This window comes from Lampetra fluviatilis, chromosome 47, assembly GCF_964198595.1.
Source record: "Lampetra fluviatilis chromosome 47, kcLamFluv1.1, whole genome shotgun sequence".
Taxonomy (NCBI): Eukaryota; Metazoa; Chordata; class Hyperoartia; order Petromyzontiformes; family Petromyzontidae; genus Lampetra; species Lampetra fluviatilis.
Genome location: NC_136321.1, coordinates 329,426 through 353,741, shown reverse-complemented (window position 1 = coordinate 353,741; position 24,316 = coordinate 329,426). Strand labels below are relative to the sequence as shown.

General features: G+C 47.7%; 1 protein-coding gene across 1 annotated transcript in view; it reads left to right on the top strand.

Moving 5' to 3' along the window:
- The window catches only part of ZNHIT6 (zinc finger HIT-type containing 6), a 36,290-nt gene that overhangs the window by 9,150 nt on the left and 2,824 nt on the right, over window positions 1–24,316 (top strand). The window contains exons 3-7 of the mRNA XM_078877198.1: window positions 10,967–11,073; window positions 12,989–13,074; window positions 13,381–13,484; window positions 14,491–14,559; window positions 22,323–22,403. Of these exons, the coding sequence (XP_078733324.1) occupies window positions 10,967–11,073; window positions 12,989–13,074; window positions 13,381–13,484; window positions 14,491–14,559; window positions 22,323–22,403 (447 nt within the window). The remainder of the gene's footprint in view (window positions 1–10,966; window positions 11,074–12,988; window positions 13,075–13,380; window positions 13,485–14,490; window positions 14,560–22,322; window positions 22,404–24,316) is intronic.

Sequence of the window (24,316 nt, the reverse complement as noted above, 5' to 3'; positions counted from 1 at the left end):
TATGGACTGACATACAGAAACACATCGACTTACAGACACACACACATATGGACTCACACACACATAGACATGCACTTGAGATACGCACACATGGAGTTACACACACATATCGACGTACACACATACAGCGACACACACACATACGTAGAGTGACACACACATTGCCGTACACACACATACACATGTGGACTGTCACACAGACATCCACTTGAGATATACACACATGGAGTTGCACACACATATATGGACGTACACACATACAGCGACTCACACACACACACCGACTCACACACAGCAATACGTGGACTAAAACACACATTGACGTAAAGACACATGTACTTACACACACACATATGGACTAAGACACACACACATGAACTTACACATACATAGACTGACACACACATAGCCCTACACACATACACATATGGACTGTGACACACAGATATCTACTTTAGATACACAGACATGGATTAACACACATGGACTCACACACAGACGCATTGACTTACACACACACATCGAGTGACACACATGTATAGACTTACACACACATGTGGACTAACACACACACATATGGACTGACATACACATCGACGTACACGCACACAGATCGACTGACACACGTGGACTAACACACACACAAAAACACTTTGACGTTGTCCTTTCGAAAAAGACACCCACATGGAGTTAAAGACACGCATGGCTCTACACGCACACACATATGGACTCAAAGACACACACATGGACTCACACACACACATCGACGGGCACAGCAATCCCCGATGATGGCACAGCTATCAGTATCGCAGTACTACGTATGAGTAAATAGCGTGACTTGAGCGATGGAAACAATAGAAATGCATTTAAGAAATAAGCAGAAATCACAGACTGGCAGTAGACCGTGGCAGCGTTATAAAAGCGCAGCAAAAAAAGGGGAAATTGAGCAACCCAAAAATCCAAAAAGAGTTTTGTGTACACAAACATAATTATTGTAACATGTCAACTCGTTTCATAATGGTAAACAATGAACCTGAGTTGTTATCTTCACACAAACATAATTATTGTAACATCTGTGAACTTAAATTTCGATTTAAAGCTTTCGTGACTGCAAGGATTCATCTTCTTGGTTCTTTCGGTAAAGTCACGTAGAATGGAAATCATAAAATAATAAAAATACAATTATTCTCACGACGTTTCGGCCACAACGCAAGCAGCCGTCCTCAGGTGTAGAACAGGTCTGTCGAGAAGACAGAGTCTGAATGACACGCGACTATTTAAGCTGGGATGGAGGGGCGAAGAGCGTCTTGACAAAATAATTTGCATATCAAGAGGAATTTAGCATATTTATGGGAAATGCAGATATGCGATTAGTACTACTTGTGAAATGCGTAGGAGGTTTGGCGAGGGGTTTAAAGTCATTATGCCCGTGCATTATGCAGGATTAGCAGCATCAAAGGGAGGGGATAGGGGTATGTATCTGCAGTAACTAGACCACCACGTAAACAACTAAAGTATAAACTACATAGTATCATCAGTATACTAAATATACTCTTCAATAAGCTGAGCTACTAACAGTAAGTAATACATTACAATTCTATGTCGCAAAAAATATAATATGCTTCCAGCTAAACTTTATTCTCTTACATCACACGAGTCTACACCGTACTATATAATGCCATAGACAAAGCCAACATAAAATTAAATACTGTATTGCTATACACCACCTTATACATTGTAATATTACACTATGTATTATTCTACCTACCCTACTGTATATCACACTGCTGTATATTCACTATACAATTATGATACTATATATTACTTTTTACATTGTATAAAACATTACAATTGTATTATAGTATAATAATTTGTGTGAGTGGTTTATTCAGCAGTGCTTTAGTCAAAGGTAAGTATTGCATAGTGGATAGTCCTACCATGAAAAAATTAAACGAGTTAGGACATGTCACACGTGTAAAATATTCATATACCGCGCAGGGTCTTGTTTTGTTTGTAAAAAGTGGTATACCCCGTGGCTTATATGCGGGAAAATACGGTAATTTAAGAGCAACTAGCTGATATTGTAGTTTGTTGAAATCGCCCTGGAGCTTAGCAATCGCGTCATCCGGAGAGCGGCCAGCAGTATCATGTCATCTGCAAACAGATTTACCCTGGAATGATCCAGGTCAGTGGCCAAGTCATTGACATAAAGAGAGAACAAGAGGAGGCCGAGGATGGAATCCTGTGTGACCCCTTTTGTTATCTTAACACTGTTTGATCTCCAACCATCTATGAATACAGTTTGGGTGCGAGAAGAGAGGTAACATTTTTAACCATTCTACTGCGTGTTTGGAGAAACGGAGGCAAATTAGTTTACTAAGCAGGGTGTTGTGGTCGACTGTATCAAAGGCTTTGGGCAAGTCAAGAAAAAAGACTGGTGCATACTGCTTATTAAATCTGTCAGTAAGGGAATTCCTAATCCTGAATGGCAAGGTGCATCTGGGATGAAAGAAAAACCTAAAGGAACAATGTCACCCAACGCCACCACGTAGTTGTATGCACCTGCCATGCCATTCCACAGAGTTCCAGTCCCAGGTCCTTCCAGCATGGAAACGTTGGACCTCAAGAAACGTTGGGATAAGGCGATTGCAGCAGAATATTCTGCCAAGGTCTCTAATCGGTTTTGGGGCTCTCGCTACTCTTGATGATCCAGAGCAGATGTGGGAAGCCTTGAAGCTAAGGACCCTTGCGGCCAGCAATTGGATGCTTTGGGAGTCAGGGCGAGGTCAAGGTGTCTCATCTCATCAGAGACACTGGAGACCATTGCGCAGAGTCGCTTCGCAGCAGTTGGAGGGTAACTCCAGCCTGCGCGGGCACCTGTCGCATCAGGTGAGAGCCTCATTGAGGAGGGATAGGGAGTGTTTGGTTGGGAAGCTGATGGGTGTTGTTTGAGAGTCATCTGTGTGTACGGGCGACTCCTGGCCGGTCTGTCCGGCCCTCAAACGCCTCCGCTGAAAACTCCGAACCTCGAGAGGCCTCACTCAAGGTGGCCGATGGATCTCTTGTATCAGATCCTGGAGACTGTAGTTGGGCTGTGTGGGTCGGGTACTTTTAGCAGCTCCTCGCTGCCTCCCCCTCCGGCTGTGAGGCTGGACGTGCCTGACGCTGCTCCCAAGGCTGCTGGTCCCCTGATATCTGAGCCCCCCCCATCAATGCATGAGATTCTGACAGCAGTGAGGAGGCCGAAGGGGGTAAGGCAGCTGGGATCTGTGGCATCACGGCCAAATTTCTGAAAGCCGGTGGGTACGATACGCTAAGGGGGCTCCACGTGGCGGTGATTGTTGCAGCATGGAGATCGGCCACTCTCCTTCCCAGCTGGAGACAAACCTGGAAGGGGAATGGAGACAAGAGCTAACTTCAACATATCTCTGGGACCGTTTTTGCCAGTATGAAAAAGATTAAATAATACTAGTAGGCTTTATCCTGTCTGGCAATAAAAACGGTTGTTTGGACAGTCCAGGACTTGATGCCTTTGAAATAGGTATTTATTTGGTGTTTGAGCATCTTTCGTTTGGCTGCATATAGTGGGAAAGAAGTTCAATACACACACATACATACATCTTAATACCTGTTTTGTTGCCAGAAAGGCGAAAGCCTATGCTTATTTTTTTCATCTGACTGCAACAATTACCACCGGGTGACACTGCTGTCGGTATCTGGTAAGATACCTGCCCAGCCAACCTTCTGATTCACCAGAGGCCAGAACAGGTCGGATTTACATTTGGAGCGAATCCTGGCTCCCCGCGCCTTGTTGGAGCACCGACCTGAAGAAGGACTTCGACTCGGTGCACTGGGGAACCTCCCTGTGGTTTGGCCTGCACTCTAGAATACCGGAGGGCATTGTTGATTTGATCTCCACCCTGTATTCCAGACCGCTGTTAAATCGTGAGTGGGGATGTTGTATATGTTGGAATTATGAAATTTTTATAAAAATAATAAAAAGTTAATGAAATTTCGAAAAATTATGTTAATGTGTGTATTTATATGCATAATTTATGATAATCACGGAGATAATCGTAGTAATTTATGTGAATGCTTGCGATTATGTTAATGTGTGCAGTTATGACAATTAGGCTTAGCTTCGTTATCCAGAGTTGTATCAATCGGGATAAAACGATTATCTTTGATTAAACATTTATTGATTATCCGAGTCTGTTTATGTTATGTTAGGTCTCCAACTTCATATCTCATCGCAGGTAACAGTTCTTATGAATAAGACAGTTTTGCATGGACTTGGAAAGAAGCACTCGAACAGTTGGTGTTAAGCAATTTTAATTCTAAACAAACACATGACACTCTAATATGCAAAGGCGAAAGCATACGTCAATAAATTCATGAGCAAGATTATGCAATTAACGAAAATGAATGACTAAAACATTTCTTATTCATGTAACTCGACGGCAGCAACTGCTTTGCACGATCAGTTGATATTGAACGCACCACCTTGAAATGGCAACCCTTTTTGAAACGCAAAGATAACTTTTTGAAAGTCTTATTCGTGTGCGTGTTGTGTGTGCGTTGTCCCTTGTAAAATTAATTAAATTTTCATTAGAGCCGGGAGTTGTGTCGTTAGCTTGTGGGGTGTGGGAGGGAATATACAAACAGCGGTCAGGTTCTCTCTGGCTTGGGCGTGGCCGCAGCGAGCCGTGCTGCTCCCTCGGTCGGGCGTGTCTCTGCTCATGCGCTCTCACTCTCCACTGCTGGACGACGAGTTGGCACGACGCTCGCCGGCGTGGTGCGCGATGATTCCGTCGTCGCTGCTGGACGTCTTGTCTGTTCTCACTGGGTGTTGGTCGGTGTTGTATATTTTGGGTTATGAAATTAGATAAAAATAATAAAAAGTAATAATTTTCCCAAAAATTTGCGCATTAATTATGTTAATGTGTGTATTAATATGCATAAATTATGATAATGTGTGTAATTATATGTATAAATTATGATAATCGCGGAGATAATCGTAGTAATTTATGCGGATGCTTGCGATTATGTTAATGTGAACAGTTATGATAATTAAGTTTAGTTTCGTTTATCCAGAGTTATATCAATCAGGATAACACGATTATCATTGATTAAACATTTAACGATTATCTTAGTGTGTTTTATGTTATTTTAGGTCTCCAATATCGTCGTCGCTCTCTCCTTGATCGCTCTGGACGTCGCGGCTGTGCGCGCTCACCGGCTTGGAGCGCTCTGGCGATGAACGATGGCTCTTGTTGCTCATCCGCTGCTGCTCGTCCTTTTCGATGCTTGCTTGGTCGACGCTTGGCGATTTCCGCCCTTTTACAGGTTGATTGCTTGTCGTCACTCGTCACTCTCTCTTCTCCGTGCTTTCCTTTGTTCGTGCAGCTGCCAGCTTCACTCGCACTTAACTTCGTTCTGCGAGAAGCGACACCTGCTATCGGCATCGGTGTTTGCTCCCTCACGACGCTCCGCCAGCCGGAGCACGGCTGAAACCCAGCCTCGACCCAGGTTGAACTCAGACTTCTGCGACTCGAACGACCCCTCCTCGTTCCATCACTTCTCGAGGCACGACGCGCCCCAGCTCCCTTGCGAGCCCCGTCGCAACGCTGCGTCGCAAGCCGAGTCGCGAGACTGAGCGCGACTTGAACAGACTGCACACAGGCTGTCACTATAACGACCCCTCGTCGTCCCATCTCTCCTCGAGGCACGACTGCCACAGCTCCCTTGCGAGCCGCGTCACAAGCCGAGTTGCGAGACTGAGCACGACTCGAACCAGACTGCTCATTCGTGATGTGCGCTTGTGTTTAAACTCAAAACGTGACTCCCCTCTCTGCGCATCTCTTGCGAGAGGAACAACAAACCAAAAAAACAGATGCCCTCGGAATGTCAGGCACAGACCCCCCCCCCCTCGCGACCCTTCTAACCCCCTAAGTATTTATTGGGCCATCTGTTTGTGCCGGACCGTTGGAGACAAAGGTGGCTGAGGAGATTTTTGCAATACATTTATGTGGTCCTGTGTGTTACATTTATTCTTGATATTTCTTATGAGTTCCCTTGGTCTTAGTATATCGTGGTTATTAATCGGTCTATGTTTAATGAATATTCGTAATGATCCTCGTTACATCATTATTTTGAGGGTTTTGCCAAGTTTAGTTATGCGTTTGCCTCCAGGGATTGGTGTTTTATTCTGAGTTATATTTTAATGTCCTGAGGTTAAGTGTAACTAAGTTTCCACTTAAGCTTTCTGGAATTCATATTCTTTAGTTTTTAGGAAGGTCATGTAGATAGAAAACATACCATACTAAATAATATATATGCGGTGAATACGAGTAATATAAGGGAATTACTAATAAAAACCCCCTATTGTTTGCTGGTTAATTCTTTTTGTTAAGTTTCTACTTTTCGGTAAGGAAAACGTTAAAGAAAACGCGAGTTGCAACAGTTGTTTTTCTCTGCTCTGCGCCTTATCCGTGCATCTCCAGATGTCTTGGGAGGTTAGGCTATCGACCTTTGTCCATCTGGATGACCTCTCTGTGCCCGAATTCTTACCGTTTAATGGCCCTCCCCGTTTCACAGATTCCTGGTGTGCTTGTGAGGAGTAGTGGGTTGTTTTCATTATTTAATTTAAAAATATATATAGATAAAAAAAAAAAAATTTGGAATTGTTCTTAATATCAATAAAAAAAGGGGTATAGACACAACAATCCGCCCTTTTGAAAATTATCAGGGGTCGATTTGGCCACTGGCGAATTTTCAAACAAAGTAAATGCCCTTTTTTTTCCGTTATGAATCCATCAGCCGCCCTCACTCTCGGCGGTTATTCCTTACCACGCGCGCGTACGTATCACAATCTTAACATGGTTACATTTGAAATAAGCAAAGAAAATAAAACAAAACGTTAAACATCGATACCACATGTTACATCGGTTCTCATCCATCATAACTACGGCGAATATTCATTTTTGTTAAATCCTGGGAAACGCTAGGTAGCGGTTTCGAACGCATTCCTTACAACGCGCGCATACGTATCACAATCTTAACATGGTTATATTTGAAATAAGGAGAAAAAAATTAACATCAAGGCAACAAGTTACATCGGTTCTTATCCATCATAACTACGGCGAATATTAATTTTTGTTTTTGTTAAATCCTGGGAAACGCTAGGTAGCGGTTTCGAACGCATTTATGTGTTACCTTCCTCATGTTACCTCCTTGCCATATTTTTTTCAAGCTCCGAGTGTCTGGTTTACCACTTATCACGCAGGTAACAGTTCTTATGAATAAGACAGTTTTGCATGGACTTGGAAAGAAGCACTCGAACAGTTGGTGTTAAGCAATTTTAATTCTAAACAAACACATGACACTCTAATATGCAAAGGCGAAAGCATACGTCAATAAATTCATGAGCAAGATTATGCAATTAACGAAAATGAATGACTAAAACATTTCTTATTCATGTAACTCGACGGCAGCAACTGCTTTGCACGATCAGTTGATATTGAACGCATCACCTTGAAATGGCAACCCTTTTTGAAACGCAAAGATAACTTTTTGAAAGTCTTATTCGTGTGCGTGTTGTGTGTGCGTTGTCCCTTGTAAAATTAATTACATTTTCCTTAGAGCCGGGAGTTGTGTCGTTAGCTTGTGGGGTGTGGGAGGGAATATACAAACAGCGGCCAGGTTCTCTCTGGCTTGGGCGTGGCCGCAGCGAACCGTGCTGCTCCCTCGGTCGGGCGTGTCTCTGCTCGTGCGCTCTCACTCTCCACTGCTGGACGACGAGTTGGCACGACGCTCGCCGGCGTGATGCGCGATGATTCCGTCGTCGCTGCTGGACGTCTTGTCTGTTCTCACTGGGTGTTGGTCGGTGTGGGTATCAAACACACGGCGCATTCGATGGCGCTCTTTCTCTCTTGGTGGCAGCTCCAGGCTTCTCCACTGCTGGATGATTGTTGGGTCGGCACGACGCTCGGTGACGCGGTGCGCGATGATATCGTCGTCGCTCTCTCCTTTATCGCTCTGGACGTCGCGGCTGTGCGCGCTCACCGGCTTGGAGCGCTCTGGCGATGAACGATGGCTCTTGTTGCTCATCCGCTGCTGCTCGTCCTTTTCGATGCTCGCTTGGTTGACGCTTGGCGATTTCCGCCCTTTTACAGGTTGATTGCCTGTCGTCACTCTCTCTTCTCCGTGCTTTCCTTTGTTCGTGCAGCTGCCAGCTTCACTCGCACTTAACTTCGTTCTGCGAGAAGCGACACCTGCTATCGGCATCGGTGTTTGCTCCCTCACGACGCTCCGCCAGCCGGAGCACGGCTGAAACCCAGCCTCGACCCAGGTTGAACTCAGACTTCTGCGACTCGAACGACCCCTCCTCGTTCCATCACTTCTCGAGGCACGACGCGCCCCAGCTCCCTTGCGAGCCCCGTCGCAACGCTGCATCGCAAGCCGAGTCGCGAGACTGAGCGCGACTTGAACAGACTGCACACAGGCTGTCACTATAACGACCCCTCGTCGTCCCATCTCTCCTCGAGGCACGACTGCCACAGCTCCCTTGCGAGCCCCATCGCAACGCCGCGTCACAAGCCGAGTTGCGAGACTGAGCACGACTCGAACCAGACTGCTCATTCGTGATGTGCGCTTGTGTTTAAACTCAAAACGTGACTCCCCTCTCTGCGCATCTCTTGCGAGAGGAACAACAAACCAAAAAAACAGATGCCCTCGGAATGTCAGGCACAGACCCCCCCCCCCTCGCGACCCTTCTAACCCCCTAAGTATTTATTGGGCCATCTGTTTGTGCCGGACCGTTGGAGACAAAGGTGGCTGAGGAGATTTTTGCAATACATTTATGTGGTCCTGTGTGTTACATTTATTCTTGATATTTCTTATGAGTTCCCTTGGTCTTAGTATATCGTGGTTATTAATCGGTCTATGTTTAATGAATATTCGTAATGATCCTCGTTACATCATTATTTTGAGGGTTTTGCCAAGTTTAGTTATGCGTTTGCCTCCAGGGATTGGTGTTTTATTCTGAGTTATATTTTAATGTCCTGAGGTTAAGTGTAACTAAGTTTCCACTTAAGCTTTCTGGAATTCATATTCTTTAGTTTTTAGGAAGGTCATGTAGATAGAAAACATACCATACTAAATAATATATATGCGGTGAATACGAGTAATATAAGGGAATTACTAATAAAAACCCCCTATTGTTTGCTGGTTAATTCTTTTTGTTAAGTTTCTACTTTTCGGTAAGGAAAACGTTAAAAAAAACGCGAGTTGCAACAGTTGTTTTTCTCTGCTCTGCGCCTTATCCGTGCATCTCCAGATGTCTTGGGAGGTTAGGCCATCGACCTTTGTCCATCTGGATGACCTCTCTGTGCCCGAATTCTTACCGTTTAATGGCCCTCCCCGTTTCACAGATTCCTGGTGTGCTTGTGAGGAGTAGTGGGTTGTTTTCATTATTTAATTTAAAGATATATATAAAAAAAAAATCTTTTTTTTGAATTGTTCTTAATATAAATAAAAAAGGGGTATAGACACAACAGGGGGGTGCCGCTGACTTCTTCCCGGTGAATGCCTGGGTGAGGCGAGGGTGTGATTTTGGCCTCCACTCTATTCAACATTTGCATGTACTGGGTGTTGGGGCTGGGTATCGCACCAGGGCCATCATGGTGCATTCTACGGACAGTCCAGGTTTTACTGAGCTGGACTTTACCGATGATGCGGTGATATTCGCGGAGTCATTGAATACCGTAAAGGAGGCGGCCCTAGGGGGGGTGTTTCATGTGGAGGTTGAGCCTTGGGGAATGCAGGTCTCCTGGATGACGACCGAGATCCAGTTCTTCGACTCTTTGGGTGTTGCAATTCAGAAAGTTAACTCGCCGCGTGGGGAGGGGAGGTAGTCTGGCCCACGGTGCAATAGAGGCACTCAACCGCAGTGTGCGGTGCTGCCAGGGCATCAAGTTGGATGATGATGTTTCTTTGTCAAACTACCGATTGCTTTGGGAGTCTGGTCTAATAAGCTCCTCTCGTGCCTCTGTGGGGGCGGGGCGCGAGTTGCGGACGTCTGATGGCCGCGCGGCTCGTTTCCCTGGAGGCTGACCCCCTTCGGGGCAGCCCGCTTCGAATCGAGAGTTCCTGCCCGGCTACAGGAGGAAGCCAACGGAGAGAAGGCCGAGTGGGAGGCTGAGGCCAAAGGGGAGGGACGAGGCGAAGGCCAAGGGCGAGGCCGGTGTCCTCATGACTCCAGTAGCTTCAACGTCACCTCTTAGGAGCTGGGACTGGGAAGGGAGCTGGCCTTGCATCTCGCCGTGCGTGTTCCGGAGGGCTGTGGAGTAGGAGGGTTAACGCGACCGCACGACGTGTAGGCGTACATCCCCTGATCTGATCTGCAAGCCATTCTGTTAATTCAAGGCTGTCACGAAGGAAGGGGCTATGCTTTATCAGCCATGGCCTGCAGTAGTTTGACAGTCGGGGGCGATACTGCTGTGCGCCATCTCAATTGAGTAATTTGCTGTTAACTTTGCAGCATTTGGATGTTTGGACAATACCAGTTACGTTGTGTCGATTTTGCTATGGAAGGAAACCCACACAGAACAAGAGAGAATGTACAAACTGCACGCATAAAGGCATTCGAGTTGGGAATCGAACCCGGGACCTTCTCATTTTCTTTGGGTCTTTCAGTAAAGTCATGTAGATAGACGCTTCGATCGCAACACAAGCGTTTGTCATCAGGAAGAGGGGGTTAGCATCTAAAGGGATAGTTGTGTGGAAACCCTCCCCGTAGAGGCGGTTAAATCTTGACTTAAAGCCTTCGTGACTGCAGAAATTAATATTATTTGGGTCTTTAGGTAAAGTCCCGCACAATCCGCAGAATTATTCGATGCTCAGATACCTCGTTGCGACTCTACCGTGAGCGTTGTTTTGAGTGGCGTGCGTTTGTTGTGCTGGGCAGCGTGGCGTGCGTGCAGGCCCACAAGACGCAACGCCATTGCAGCGGCGTGCGAAACAAAACCATCTACGTGCCTCTGGGCACCTTCAGCGAAGGGCATCTGCTGAGCGGTGAGGCTACCTACTGTCCCCACTCACCACCACCTACTCTCCCACCCACCACCACCTACTACCACCTACTGTCCTCAACCACCACCTACTGTGCCACCCACCACCTACTGTCCCCACCCACCACCACCTACTGTCCCCACCCACCACCACCTACTGTCCACACCCACCACCACCTACTGTGCACACCCACCACCACCTACTGTCCACACCCACCACCACCTACTGTGCCACCCACCACCTACTGTCCCCACCCACCACCACCTACTGTCCACACCCACCACCACCAACTGTCCACACCCACCACCACCTACTGTCCACACCCACCACCACCTACTGTCCACACCCACCACCACCTGTCCACACCCACCACCACCTATTGTCCACACCCACCACCACCTGCACACACCCATCACCACCTACTGTCCACACCCACCACCACCTACTGTCCACACCCACCACCACCTACTGTCCACACCCACCACCACCTACTGTCCACACCCACCACTACCTACTGTCCACACCCACCACCACCTACTGTCCACACCCACCACCACCTACTGTGCCACCCACCACCTACTGTCCCCACCCACCACCACCTACTGTCCACACCCACCACCACCTACTGTCCACACCCACCACCACCTACTGTGCCACCCACCACCTACTGTCCCCACCCACCACCACTTACTGTCCACACCCACCACCACCTACTGTCCACACCCACCACCACCTACTGTCCACACCCACCACCACCTACTGTGCACACCCACCACCACCTACTGTCCACACCCACCACCACCTACTGTGCACACCCACCACCACCTACTGTCCACACCCACCACCACCTACTGTGCCACCCACCACCTACTGTCCCCACCCACCACCACCTACTGTCCACACCCACCACCACCAACTGTCCACACCCACCACCACCTACTGTCCACACCCACCACCACCTACTGTCCACACCCACCACCACCTACTGTCCACACCCACCACCACCTATTGTCCACACCCACCACCACCTGTCCACACCCATCACCACCTACTGTCCACACCCACCACCACCTACTGTCCACACCCACCACCACCTACTGTCCACACCCACCACCACCTACTGTCCACACCCACCACTACCTACTGTCCACACCCACCACCACCTACTGTCCACACCCACCACCACCTACTGTGCCACCCACCACCTACTGTCCCCACCCACCACCACCTACTGTCCACACCCACCACCACCTACTGTCCACACCCACCACCACCTACTGTGCCACCCACCACCTACTGTCCCCACCCACCACCACCTACTGTCCACACCCACCACCACCTACTGTCCCCATCCACCACCACTTACTGTCCACACCCACCACCACCTACTGTACCCATCCACCACCACTTACTGTCTACACCCACCACCACCTACTGTCCCACCCACCATCACCTACTGTCCACACCCACCACCACCAACTGTCCCCACCCACCACCACCTACTGTCCACACCCACCACCACTTACTGTCCACACCCACCACCACTTACTGTCCACACCCACCACCACCTACTGTCCACACCCACCACCACCAACTGTCCCCACCCACCACCACTTACTGTCTCGCCCACCACTACCTACTGTCCACACCCACCACCACTTACTGTCCACACCCACCACCACCTACTCTCCCACCCACCACCACCAACTGTCCCCACCCACCACCACCTACTTTCCCCGCTCACCACCACCGACTGGTGTGTTAGGCCGCACCGGCGTACTGCCAATACATCCATTTAGCTGCTGAACACACTGTCCTGTGCAAGCACGGAACAGAATGGTTTTACTGTAGATAAGACGAGCAATGTGATGCCAGTGGCTTTGTTGTTGTGTGGCGGTGGCGCTTTGCGGGTTCACAGATTATCGCTTCCTGGAGGATGTCGGCCGGGCGGTGGAGAACTCGACGCGGGACACAGTGATGCACGGATACGGCCACAGGAAGACCGTACGTGACTCCTGCCACCTGTCTTTGTTAAGTTTGGTTACCCGAAAAAGTCTCACTGTGTCTCAAGACTTTTTCGGGAGGGTCCTTTTAAAGTTTTCGTACTGCGTGCGATCCCAATTGAGTAATTTGCAGGTATTTTTTTTTGCATGGGTTGTTTTAAGCTATGGGAGGAAACTGTAGAATCCGGAGATAGCCCATTGCAGCACAGGGGCAGAGAACATACAAACTCGACACCACGCAGAAAGCCACCCGAGTTAGGAGTCATACCCAGGACCTTCTTGCTGTGTCCACGTTTGTTTCCGGCAGGTGAGCGTCTTGAGGAATTATGCGCGGAGAGATGGCGTCGATCTGCGCATGCTGCCCGCCGGCTTGCAGAGGCACCGCGACAACTTCTCCTTCTTCCACAAGCGGTGAGACGGGACGACCCCTCTTGTCCTCATGTTAAACACCCCCCCCCCCCCCTCCACTAAAACGTTGCTGGCTGCTGTAGACACGTCTCGTGGAATTTTGGTAGGAAGAGGTTTAACATTTTCTGTTTTGTTTTGGTGATGCCTCAATAGACAAGGATGAGTCTCATTTGCTGGAGTGATCTGGCGCTTTAGTCTACCGGTAAGGGTCGATGATTGCTGATGTCCTGATTAAGTAATTTGCGGTGTAATTTCCAAACTTGGAAAATTTAAACTCCGATGCTATCACACAACGGCCCCCTCTTTAACGTCCACTGAGAAGCAGACGGTGCGTCATGTTATCGCGGTCGTTACACTGGGTAATTATTGGGGCGGCCGCTGTATTTGAGCCCGCGTCACCGCCACCTGAAGTCGCCTCTACCCACACCGCACGCAACCTGAACACCAACGGGGTTTGTGGTGAACCCATCATACTGATGTTGGGCGGACATGTGCGGGGAGGGATTTAAGAAACCTACACCGTTGCCGGGACATGGAGTCCAACCGGTACCCTCTAGGTCGCGAGTCCAGCACGCTGACCATTACTTCATCGCTGTGGTAGCAGCTCCCTTTGTGTCTCAGTTACAAAAGTAAACATTGTTGCATTTATTGCTCATGCTGTGTCCGTGTTTGAAACCGGTCACCGGGTTTTTACCATGTGTGTTAATGATGTTACCAGTAAACGCAAAAAATACAAATGTTTATGGCGATGCTTGTTCACAAAGCAAGACTCATTTTCAGTGGGGTCCTGCCAAGATTCTGCAGTAGGGAGCAATGTTGCTGCTATGTATAATTCCAATTGAGTAATTTGCAGGTACATGTTCAGTACTGGGACGTTTAGCGATTACCAGTTGCATCGAGTGCGTGAGTGTTTAGCGTTTATATTCTTTATGAAGAGCAGCGTCCCCCATGTAGCGCTGTGAGTGCGTCTGTGCTGATTGCTGCCTGTGCTGGGCTGGGTGGTGCGCAGGGAGAAGAGCTTCTTCTGGACCGTGAAGCTCATCTTCCCACAGAGTCGGGCAGAGTTCACGGAGCGCAGGTAAATGCACCACGGCACACGCATCACTGGCACGTCACACTGCGACAGGAGGCGTCACGCACGTCACACGTCACACTGACACACGTCATTACGTATGTCGTAACATGTTACACTGACACATGGCGTCACATCACACTGATATACAACGCCACACTGATGCATCATCAACAACTGGCATTCAGCACTAAGTGGCGGTGGCGTCACCGCAACACTTGTCCCAGGCTAGGTGCACTTTAAGGCCTGGAAGTCACAGAACAGACCCAGGTGCCATCGGTTGCATGACTGAGACGATTGGCAGATGCATCAGCTGTACCCTCTACTATTCCAACTTGCAATTTTTTAGCCACCCGGCTCTCTGCTCGTTGTTGTGACCATTGCTCCTCTGCCCTCCATTGTTGCTGAATGGCGACTGCCTCCAACTCACGAGCAGAGTCCTTCACGAGCCACCTCCACAGAGGCCAATCTTGACACCACTGGTACCAGTCATTGGCAAGTCCACTTAGTTCCTTATCCTCATACCATATCATTTGATCTCTTCTCTAGTCCATGCTGTGCCCATTTAACCCCCTCTATCTGGCCGAAAAAAATCTGTGTGGGCTACTTGACCCAGCCAATGCAGCCTTGCCTGCTGGAGGGGCTCACTGATGGGACATTGTCCAGATTTTTCAAGGATTTGTGAGTTCCTCACACAATTCAACCTGGTTAAACCCATGATGGATCATAGTCACACCAGCCTGAATGTTTCTAACCAGTGAAGATGTTCATTTCAGGGGGGGGGGGGTTATGTTAGTGCAAGCATTGAGAAGGGAGGGCATGACTGTGGCCGAGAAGACTGAAGTTTTGTGTGGAGTGACAGACCAAGTCACTTCCACACAGCATTTTGCAGATAATGCCTCCCAACTGATTTGGAGTGAGACCTCTGCTGTCAAACCGTAGCTGGTCATAAGCACACTGCCCAGGTATGGACATTTTTCTACTCTCTCCACTGTGTTGTATATATTCGGTTTTGAAAAAAATAGAAAAATAATAACATTTAATGAAAATTTTACAATGTGTAATTCCAAATGTATGCAAATTTGTGTAATTATGCAAAATGGTGGTATGCTAATTAGGAAGGTGTAATTGTATTAAGTTATGCAAGTGTATGTGCTTATGCTAATGTATGCAATTAGATAATTAGGCTATGCTTCGTTGTCTAGGGTTGTATTATCAACCGGGATAATACAATGAAGGTGTAATTGTATGAAGTTATGCGAGTGTATGTAATTGTGATAATTAGGCTCTGCTTCGTTGTCTAGGGTTGTATTATCAGTCGTGATAATACAATGATTCTCGTTTAAACTTTTACTGATTATGTTTTCATGTGTTCATGTCGGGTCTTAAAATTCAGATCTCACAACAGGAAACAGTTCTTATAATTAAGATTATTATGCATGAACTTAGGAAGGCACCACCCAGACTCTTCTGTGTTAAGCAACTTTAATATCTAAAAACACTTTAACATGCGAACACTTATGCTCAGAATTGTTAACACGGTACTCCTCGATGTCCTACTCATTAATCCTTACATTTAACCCTCAATGGTTACGTTTGTTAAACTGGGTAACAGAACAATCGGCGAATTCCTCAGAGTTGAGCGAGCATACACGGTGATAGGAAAAAGTCCTTGATATTAATGTGACAATATTCATACAAACATGTGACTAAAGCAAAAGTAGTTATCAATTAATTGGTAAGATTATGCAATTAACGAAAACAAATGACTAAAATACTTCTCAACAATCGTTTTCATGTAACTCGAATGGCAGAAATGCTTTTAACAATCAGCTGATATTTAACGCACCACCTTGGAACGGCAACCCTTCTTGAAACACAATGATAACTTTTTGGAACAATCTTATTGGTCCCTATATGCGCGGTATGTGTGTGTCTTCTTTGCCACTTGTTGACTTGGCGGCTTACGCGGTACAGCGTTCCTTGTACTGAAAATACCTCGGGTTCCCGGCAGGGACGGCATGTGTTTGTATTGAACACATGGCGCTCTTGCATGTGCTAACACTCTTCCTCTTGGCGTTACCAGCTCTCTCCTCTGCTGGTTGGTTGAGTTAGCGCGATGCTCGCGTAGGCGGTGCGCGATGATTCCGTTGTCAGATAGCGCTCGCAGCTCGTCTGCTGGTCGCCGTTCCTCACTCTTGTCTTGGTTCCCAGCTGGTGCTGGTCGGTGTGTGTGTGGGTCAAACCCACGGTGCCCTCGCCGGCGCTCTTCTCTTCCTCATGGGCAGCTGGTCAGGCTCTTTTCACTGCTCCATGCTCTCTCCTTGCAGGCAGCTGCCATCTTTGCTGGCACTCAGTGGTGCCTCTCCCCTTTGGCGTGCAGCTACCAGCTTCACGCGGGCACCCGGTGGTGTCTCTCCTGCCCTCCTTCAGGGCCGCGCTGGCTCAGGCTCTTTCCACTGCTCTGTGCTCTCTCCATGCTCTCTCCCTTTGCATGCAGCTGCCAGCTTCACGCAGACACCCGGTGGTGCCTTTCCCGCCCTTACTTCAGGCTGCGCCAGCCAGCTGTCTCCATGCTCTCTCCGCTGCTCCATTCTCTCTCTGTGCTGTATTTCTCCGTCCCTTATCTCGAATTGCGAGGGGGTTTCTTTGTCAAATCTACTTTGATCGATAGCCATACTTTTTGTGTGATCTGTTGAGGGGTTTGAGTACCACCAGGGCATCTTTCCAATCCTGTGGAACCCATCCATTGGTCTAGACCAGGGGTCCTCAAACTTTTTAAACAGGGGGCCAGTTCACTGTCCCTCAGACCGTTGGAGGGCCGGACTATAGTTAAAAAAAACTATGAACAAATTCCTATGCACACTGCATATATCTTATTTTGAAGTGAAGAAACAAAACGGGAACAAATACAATATTTAAAATGAAGAACAAGTAAAGTTGAATCAACAAACTTGCCAGTATTTCAATGGGAACTATGGGCCTGCTTTTGGCTAATGAGATGTTCAATGTCCGGTTCCATATTTGTCACTGCTAGTCGTAACAAGTGATGCAAGTGTGCATCCGTTAGTCTAGATCTGGTTGGAGATTTCAAATGTTTCATTCTGGAAAAAGTCTGTTCACAGACATAAGTGCTGCCAAAGATGGTTGCCATTTTGAGTGCATGGTTCCTGAGATGAGGATATGTCTCAGAGGGGAGAGATGCATAGAAATTATGAAGGCTGCTTGACTTGAATGCGTCTTTCAGAGAGTCACAATTCTGCAGTTCAGCCAGTTCCATTTGGTAAATTGTATCCACATTTTCAATGTCAATAGAAAATGGGTTACGGAAAAGCTGTATGTCCTGTTCATGGAGATGAAGCTCTTTAAATCTAAATTGGAACTCCTTTTGCAATTTTTCCAGTGAATCCACACATGTTTTGTTTGGGAATGCAACCAATGGTTTTTCCGCTAACAGATTTTGAGTTGTGGGGAGATGGCAGAAGTTTTCCTCCTTCACTTGTTTTATGAGGAGGCCTAATTTTACTTCAAATGCTTTGACATGTGATTGCATATCACAGATGAGCTTCCCCTTTCCTTGAAGTTGCACATTGAGACTGTTGAGTAGCTCTGTTACATCTGTCAGAAAGGCAAGGTGCCATTTCCATTCTGCATCATTGAGCTCTGGTACCTCTTTGTTTTTTGAAAGCAGAAAAGCTGTAATCTGTGGAAGTAAGTCATAGAAACGTTTCAAAACTCTCCCTCGACTCAGCCAACGGACTTCTGTGTGGTACAGAACATCTTCATAGTCAACATTTAGCTCAGACAGAAATTCCTGAAATTGTCTGGTTTAGTGCATGAGCTCTAATGAAGTTAACACAAGATACCACAATTTTCATAACAGAGTCCCACTTCAGTGATTTACTACACAGCGCTTGTTGGTGGATGAGGCAGTGTATGGCTATTGGATGAGAATGGTTATATTTGTCCATCTCTTGGTTAATGAGAGCAATTACTCCTTTCTTAGACCCCACCATGCTAGGAGCACCATCAGTTGTCACACTGGCTAGTTTAGCCCAGTTCAGCTCCAAACCATTCACAGTTTGGCAAACCTTTTCATAGATATCCTCTCCTGTAGTTGTTCCTTTGATGCTTTTCAGTGCAGCAAGCTCTTCTGTGACTTCGAAATAGTCATTCGTCCCACGAATAAAAATTAGAAGTTGTGCAGAATCACGAACATCATTGCTTTTGTCGAGTGCCAAGGAAAAATAGGAAAGTTTTTTTGTGGAGTTTTGCAAATGCTGATGCAAATTGTCTCCCATTTCTTCAATCCTCCGTGTAATTGTAGGTCCTGAAAGACTCACTGTACTAAATAAATCGGCCTTCTCTGGACAAATCTCTTTGGCAACAGAAAGAAGGCATTCTTTAACAAATTCTCCCTCCACGAATGGTCTGCTAGTGCACGCTATTAGCTTGGCAACTTGAAAACTTGCTCGCAGTGATGAAATATTTAGCTGCTTCTGCTTCACAAAAGTATTTTGCTGAGTTGTTAATGTATTTTTCAGTTTTAATATTTTATCTTTTCTCACTTCTCCGACCAAACAATCATATTTATCTTTATGTTGAGTTTCATAGTGTCGACGTAAATTGTACTCTTTGAACACAGACACTATGTTCTGGCATATCAGACACACAGCTCTTTCCTTGTACTGCATGAAAAAGTAATCATTAGTCCACTGTTCTTTGAATATCCTACACTCCGAGTCAATTTTTCTCTTTCTTGACATCATTGTTTCCTAGGGAGTCAAAATTGCTATTAGTAAAATACCAATATATATACAGCGCTACAAGAACAATATACCAGCAATAACTTTGCCCACACAGAGACATACAGACTGGACTGCCCATCAATGCAGTCTGATTGGGGGAACTCCGCTTTTACCCCAGGCTCACACTGGTGCGGGTGCCATTAAAAAGTTAATTACACCTGCAGTTTTGTTCACAGATCGCAGTGCGATCTGCGAACTCGCATAGGAATCTGATCGCATGGGGGAGAAGCCCCATGCGATCCGATTCCACTGCAGGAAAAAAGAAGGCACATGTGCCTTTTTTCTTCCGAATCTAATGCAAGTTCAGCCATACAAGCATATGGCTGAACTCGCACTGCTCAGAGATCGCAACAGTATGAACCGGGGCTTACACAACATACAACATATAACCTCATACAACTGAATAGCAATCAGAATATAAATGCACTTACTGTCATTTAAATTGGGTTTCCTACTCCTCGGCTGTCTGTCACTGACCAGCACGGGAAAACAGCAGGCAGGCCCTCAAGAGATCAGAGATCACTCTCGATCATTTACTCAGCGGTGCGTGTGCTGGGGATCTACATCTCCAGCACACAGGAATATCACTGGGAGTGGAGCCGAGGGGCAAGTGAGGGAGCTGAGGGAGGGAGAGCCAGTCAAGTGCAGCCAGGGGAGGGCTGGCAGCCTTAGGCCTGGGGGGCAAGTCCAGTCAATTGGCCCATTGAACCATTCACCAGCGCAGCCCAATGAGTACCCACCGCCGCAGCTCAATCAGTGCCCACCGCCGCAGCTCAATCAGTGCTCACCAGCGCAGCTAAATCAGTGCTCGCCACCGCAGCCCAATCAGTGCCCACCACCGCAGCCCAATGAGTGCTCACCAGCGCAGCCCAATTAGTGCTCACAAGCGCAGCCCAATTAGTGACCATGGGCTGGATAAATGTCCTCGGCGGGCCGCATGTGGCCCGCGGGCCGTAGTTTGAGGACCCCTGGTCTAGACTGTTATAATTATGTCATATAGGGCAGTCTGCATACTATCGCCACCCCTCCCTCAGCAGTTAGCTTGGGAGATCACCTCTGCCCAGCGCTTTTTCTGGTCTCAGACTTCCAGCCACTCACAGAGGGTGATTACTTATTCCAATATTTGAGGCACCGCAGCCTGAGCAGGATCATCCCCACTTTGCCCCATAGTGTTTTCTGGGCTGAGGGGCCCTCCCCCAAGACCTCACAGAAATGCTCAGCAAACCTGCAAACTTCTTCTTCTGGGGTCAGAAATTTGATCACCTTTGATTCTTCTAAGGATGGTGAATAGGTGTTGCGCTGTCCCTTTTTCTCAACCAGCCGAACACCTCCATTAGTCAGGGTCTCTGTGGAGGTTTGTACCGCGTACCAAAAGCAGCCATTGCAGCTGCATGAGCCACAGTCCTAAATCTCACCCGTTTCCTCTCGGCATCAGAAGGAGGGGGACAATGCTATCCCCAGCTGCAAGCGATGATGAAATTCTCGCTTGAAACATTCATCAGCTAGCTGAGACCATGCCACTGTGAGTTTGAATGGGGTACTAGATGTACACCAAACCACCTCAGTGGAATAATGTCAGGTGCATTTTACAGATGAAAAGCTGATGGTGAGTGGGCAGATCCGCTGCACATTAGGTCCTGGTGTCAAGGACATGGGCCTGCATCTAATGTTTTGTCACTATATCGTCTAGCAGATGTTCTTGGTCTGACCTGACGTGCATTCATGATGTTCTTTGGATGCCTTGATTCCAGAACAGCGTGTTGGTAATTACAAGCCGATGGGCTGGACAAATGTCGAGCAGCCTCTTACGATTGTTATTGAGTAGATCTTCTAATCACTCCAGCCCAGGTTCCAATGTCATGACCCACTCGGACATTAAAGTCACTCAACAGGATGATCTCCTGAGGGGCCACTTTAGCTCGCACCTGTGACAGGAGGTCATTAAAGGCATGTGACCCATTGGCCTTGTCTGCATCCCTCCACTGATCTTCATCTTCGATTGGGGCATAAGCCACCACCACCATTCCTTGCCTGCCGTTGATGGGGAGGCGAGCCCACAGTAGCCTAGAACTTACAGCTTCCCACACCTCACCGCCATGGTTCGACGCCTCCTTTATTCTATTGTTCAGAATAAGAGCCACTCCCTAGTCTTCTTCCCCGAGTAGAGGACTATCCAGCCCCCATATAATATACTGGAGCCAGAGTCAGCTCACCGGACCTCCTGAATTCCACAGATCCAGGCGATACTGGTCCAGCTCCTTACAAAGGATTGGCAGCCTCCACAGTGAACATTAGAACATTCCACGTGGGCACTCCCAGTGGTTTTTTGCCATTTGTGGAAGAACCCAGAGGTTGCAGGTTGAGTCTCCTGGCTCCGCCAAATGGGGTTTGGTCAGGAGACGTCATACACGCCTGTTCCCCCGGGGCCTCCGGCACATGCTTAGTTCGATTTTATCATGTGGTTTCATGGTAATTGAATTGAAAGTGGAGGGGTTACCAGTGCCTCGCACCCGTCCAGAACTCCTGTTGGCCGCTGTGGTGGCTAGGAGCACCATGAGGTGAACAGCTGATTGGAATTCCCCCCCCCCGCCCCTTGGCTTTGCTCCCAACCAACACATCGTCACCATCCGGCACCACTAAGGAGGTAGGGAGTGGTTGTTTTTGCCGGACCACACGCATCGTACTGACACGCGGCATCGCACTAACATGCAGCATCACACACGTCATACTGTGATACAAGGCATCGCGCGTCACATTAGCACACGGCGCTGCTGTGTTTCGCAGGTACAGGCTGTTGTAGGGGCGATGATGCCACGTGTAATATCCAACTGACTGTTGTTGTTTTTCATTCCATCATCGTTTCCCAAGCAAACAAAGCAAGAGTGCATTGATCTGTAGGGAATGTGCAGAGCTTAGTATTGGTGTCCAGTGTCTGGTGTCTGTGTGTGTCTATGTATTCAGGGTGGCCGGGAGCCAGAGCCTCGCCGATTTGCTGACTCGCTACGTGGGGACTGACCATGTAGAGCCAGTCACACGACAAAGGTGAGGACAATAATGGGTGCATAGAATGTCACAGTGGAGAAGGAGAGCGTGCAGGCTGGCAAGTTATCCAGGGGTCCCACTCAGAATGGCATCGTACCGTGCGGGAGAGAAGCTGTTGGTTAATCATCCACATACCAAGACAGAGATCCAGACATCTAAATACAAAAGCCACTGGTACCACCGCATGTCACTCCCAATGCTCTTTACCCTCCGCCAGGCCCCACAGCTTCTGCAGCTGCTGCACAGCAGGCACGCCGCAATGTCCCAGCATGTGTACTGAGACTCGTATAGAGGCCCCATAGATTATCACAAAGACCCATAGACTCGCACAGAGATCCATACAACTGGCACCATCTAGTTAGTGCTTTTATTCATTTTATTTTCTGGGCTTGTGGAGACCACTCATGCCTATAAAACTATAAAAAAAAAATATTTTACGAGGTAAATTCCACTGAGCTATTCAAATATTTTTAAGAGGCAGACCACAAATTATAGCTCAACAAAGTGCGTATCATGTGGAAATTTATCGTGGCTAAATACTCTAAACACTTGTTTCTAAATGTGGAGAGAAAAACTCGAGGACCCGGAGAAATATCTACGTGACCACGGGGAGAGAGACATGCAAACTCAAAATATGCAGGTGCCAGGGTTGGGATCGTGCCCACGACCTGCTTATCAGGCGAGGAAGTTAACATCTCGCCACCGTGGCTGCCCTCGTCGATCCTACTGCACACGTTAAATACCCAGTGAAACTGGTTTTGTCTCGTGAAATGAAATGACCCAAAGGGATGTTAATTGACAGAAACATTCAATTGGATTTAGGCCCATCATTACACTCGTATGTAAGTACGAGTCTAATACAACTGCAAGTGAAATTATACAGAATCAACAGCTTAGCATCAAATTGTGGTTTAGACAAAATGGTAACTATAGACATTTTTGACATAAGAACTTACAATTGCCAAAAGGATGACGTGATAATATCTTGTATTTGTAATGAGAGAGCGCCATCTAAGGGACGACGAGGGGTAATTGCATAGTCACTGCTGGGTAACTAATATCCAATCAGAAGGAAGGGTTCCATCTGGGCCAAAGGTAACGGGCGGAGCTCGTGGGTATGTACGGGAGCCATCGGGGAAGGTTTCAGGAGGGGGTGTGGTGTGGCTAGAGGCGGAGCTTATCTCCGCCGAGAGCAATATAAGGAGAGGCAGTGAGAGGACTCTGGGTCGGTGTGGGGAGCCTGGAGTCCGGACTACATCATCACCTACCTCTACCCGCCACCGGTCACGTGGCGGGCTCTGCCAGCGAAGCCTTCTCTCCTCCCAGCGCGCCGCCAGCCAGCGGTGAGCATGGAGAGAGAGACATGCCGCGACGGTGGAAGAGGGAGAGCGCGCGTTACGGCAACAGAGAGAGGGACGCCATCCGGAGAGAGAGCGGAGCTGTGCAGTTGTCGTTAATAATGAAAGACGCCAGTCAACATTCGTTGTGAAAGTGCTTTATTACATATTCATCCAGGAGAGACTATTTGAGTCTTAGGACTCCTTTTGTCAAGAGGTTCATGCATTGAGATATTTTCCTACAATTCCAGTCAAGAGTGGAGTTCTTTGTGTCCTGTGAAGATGAATGTTCAACTTGCTGAGTGGCCCTGATCCAGTTGTTGTCATACTACACTGCTATGGTGGGGCCCAGTCTTTGCAAAGCACAGATCGTATTATAATGAGGGAAAACAACACGTACCAATTGTGTTCTGTATTTCAGTGTTTTATAGGCTTATAAGGAATGATCGTGCCAGGAAATGGTCCTGGCACGATCATTCCTTATAACGCCCGGTGAGGCTTTCCTGGCTGAGCAAGCCCAGTCGCCATTATCCCCAGCGAGGGGTGATGACAACGTTGAACTAGTGTTGTGATGAT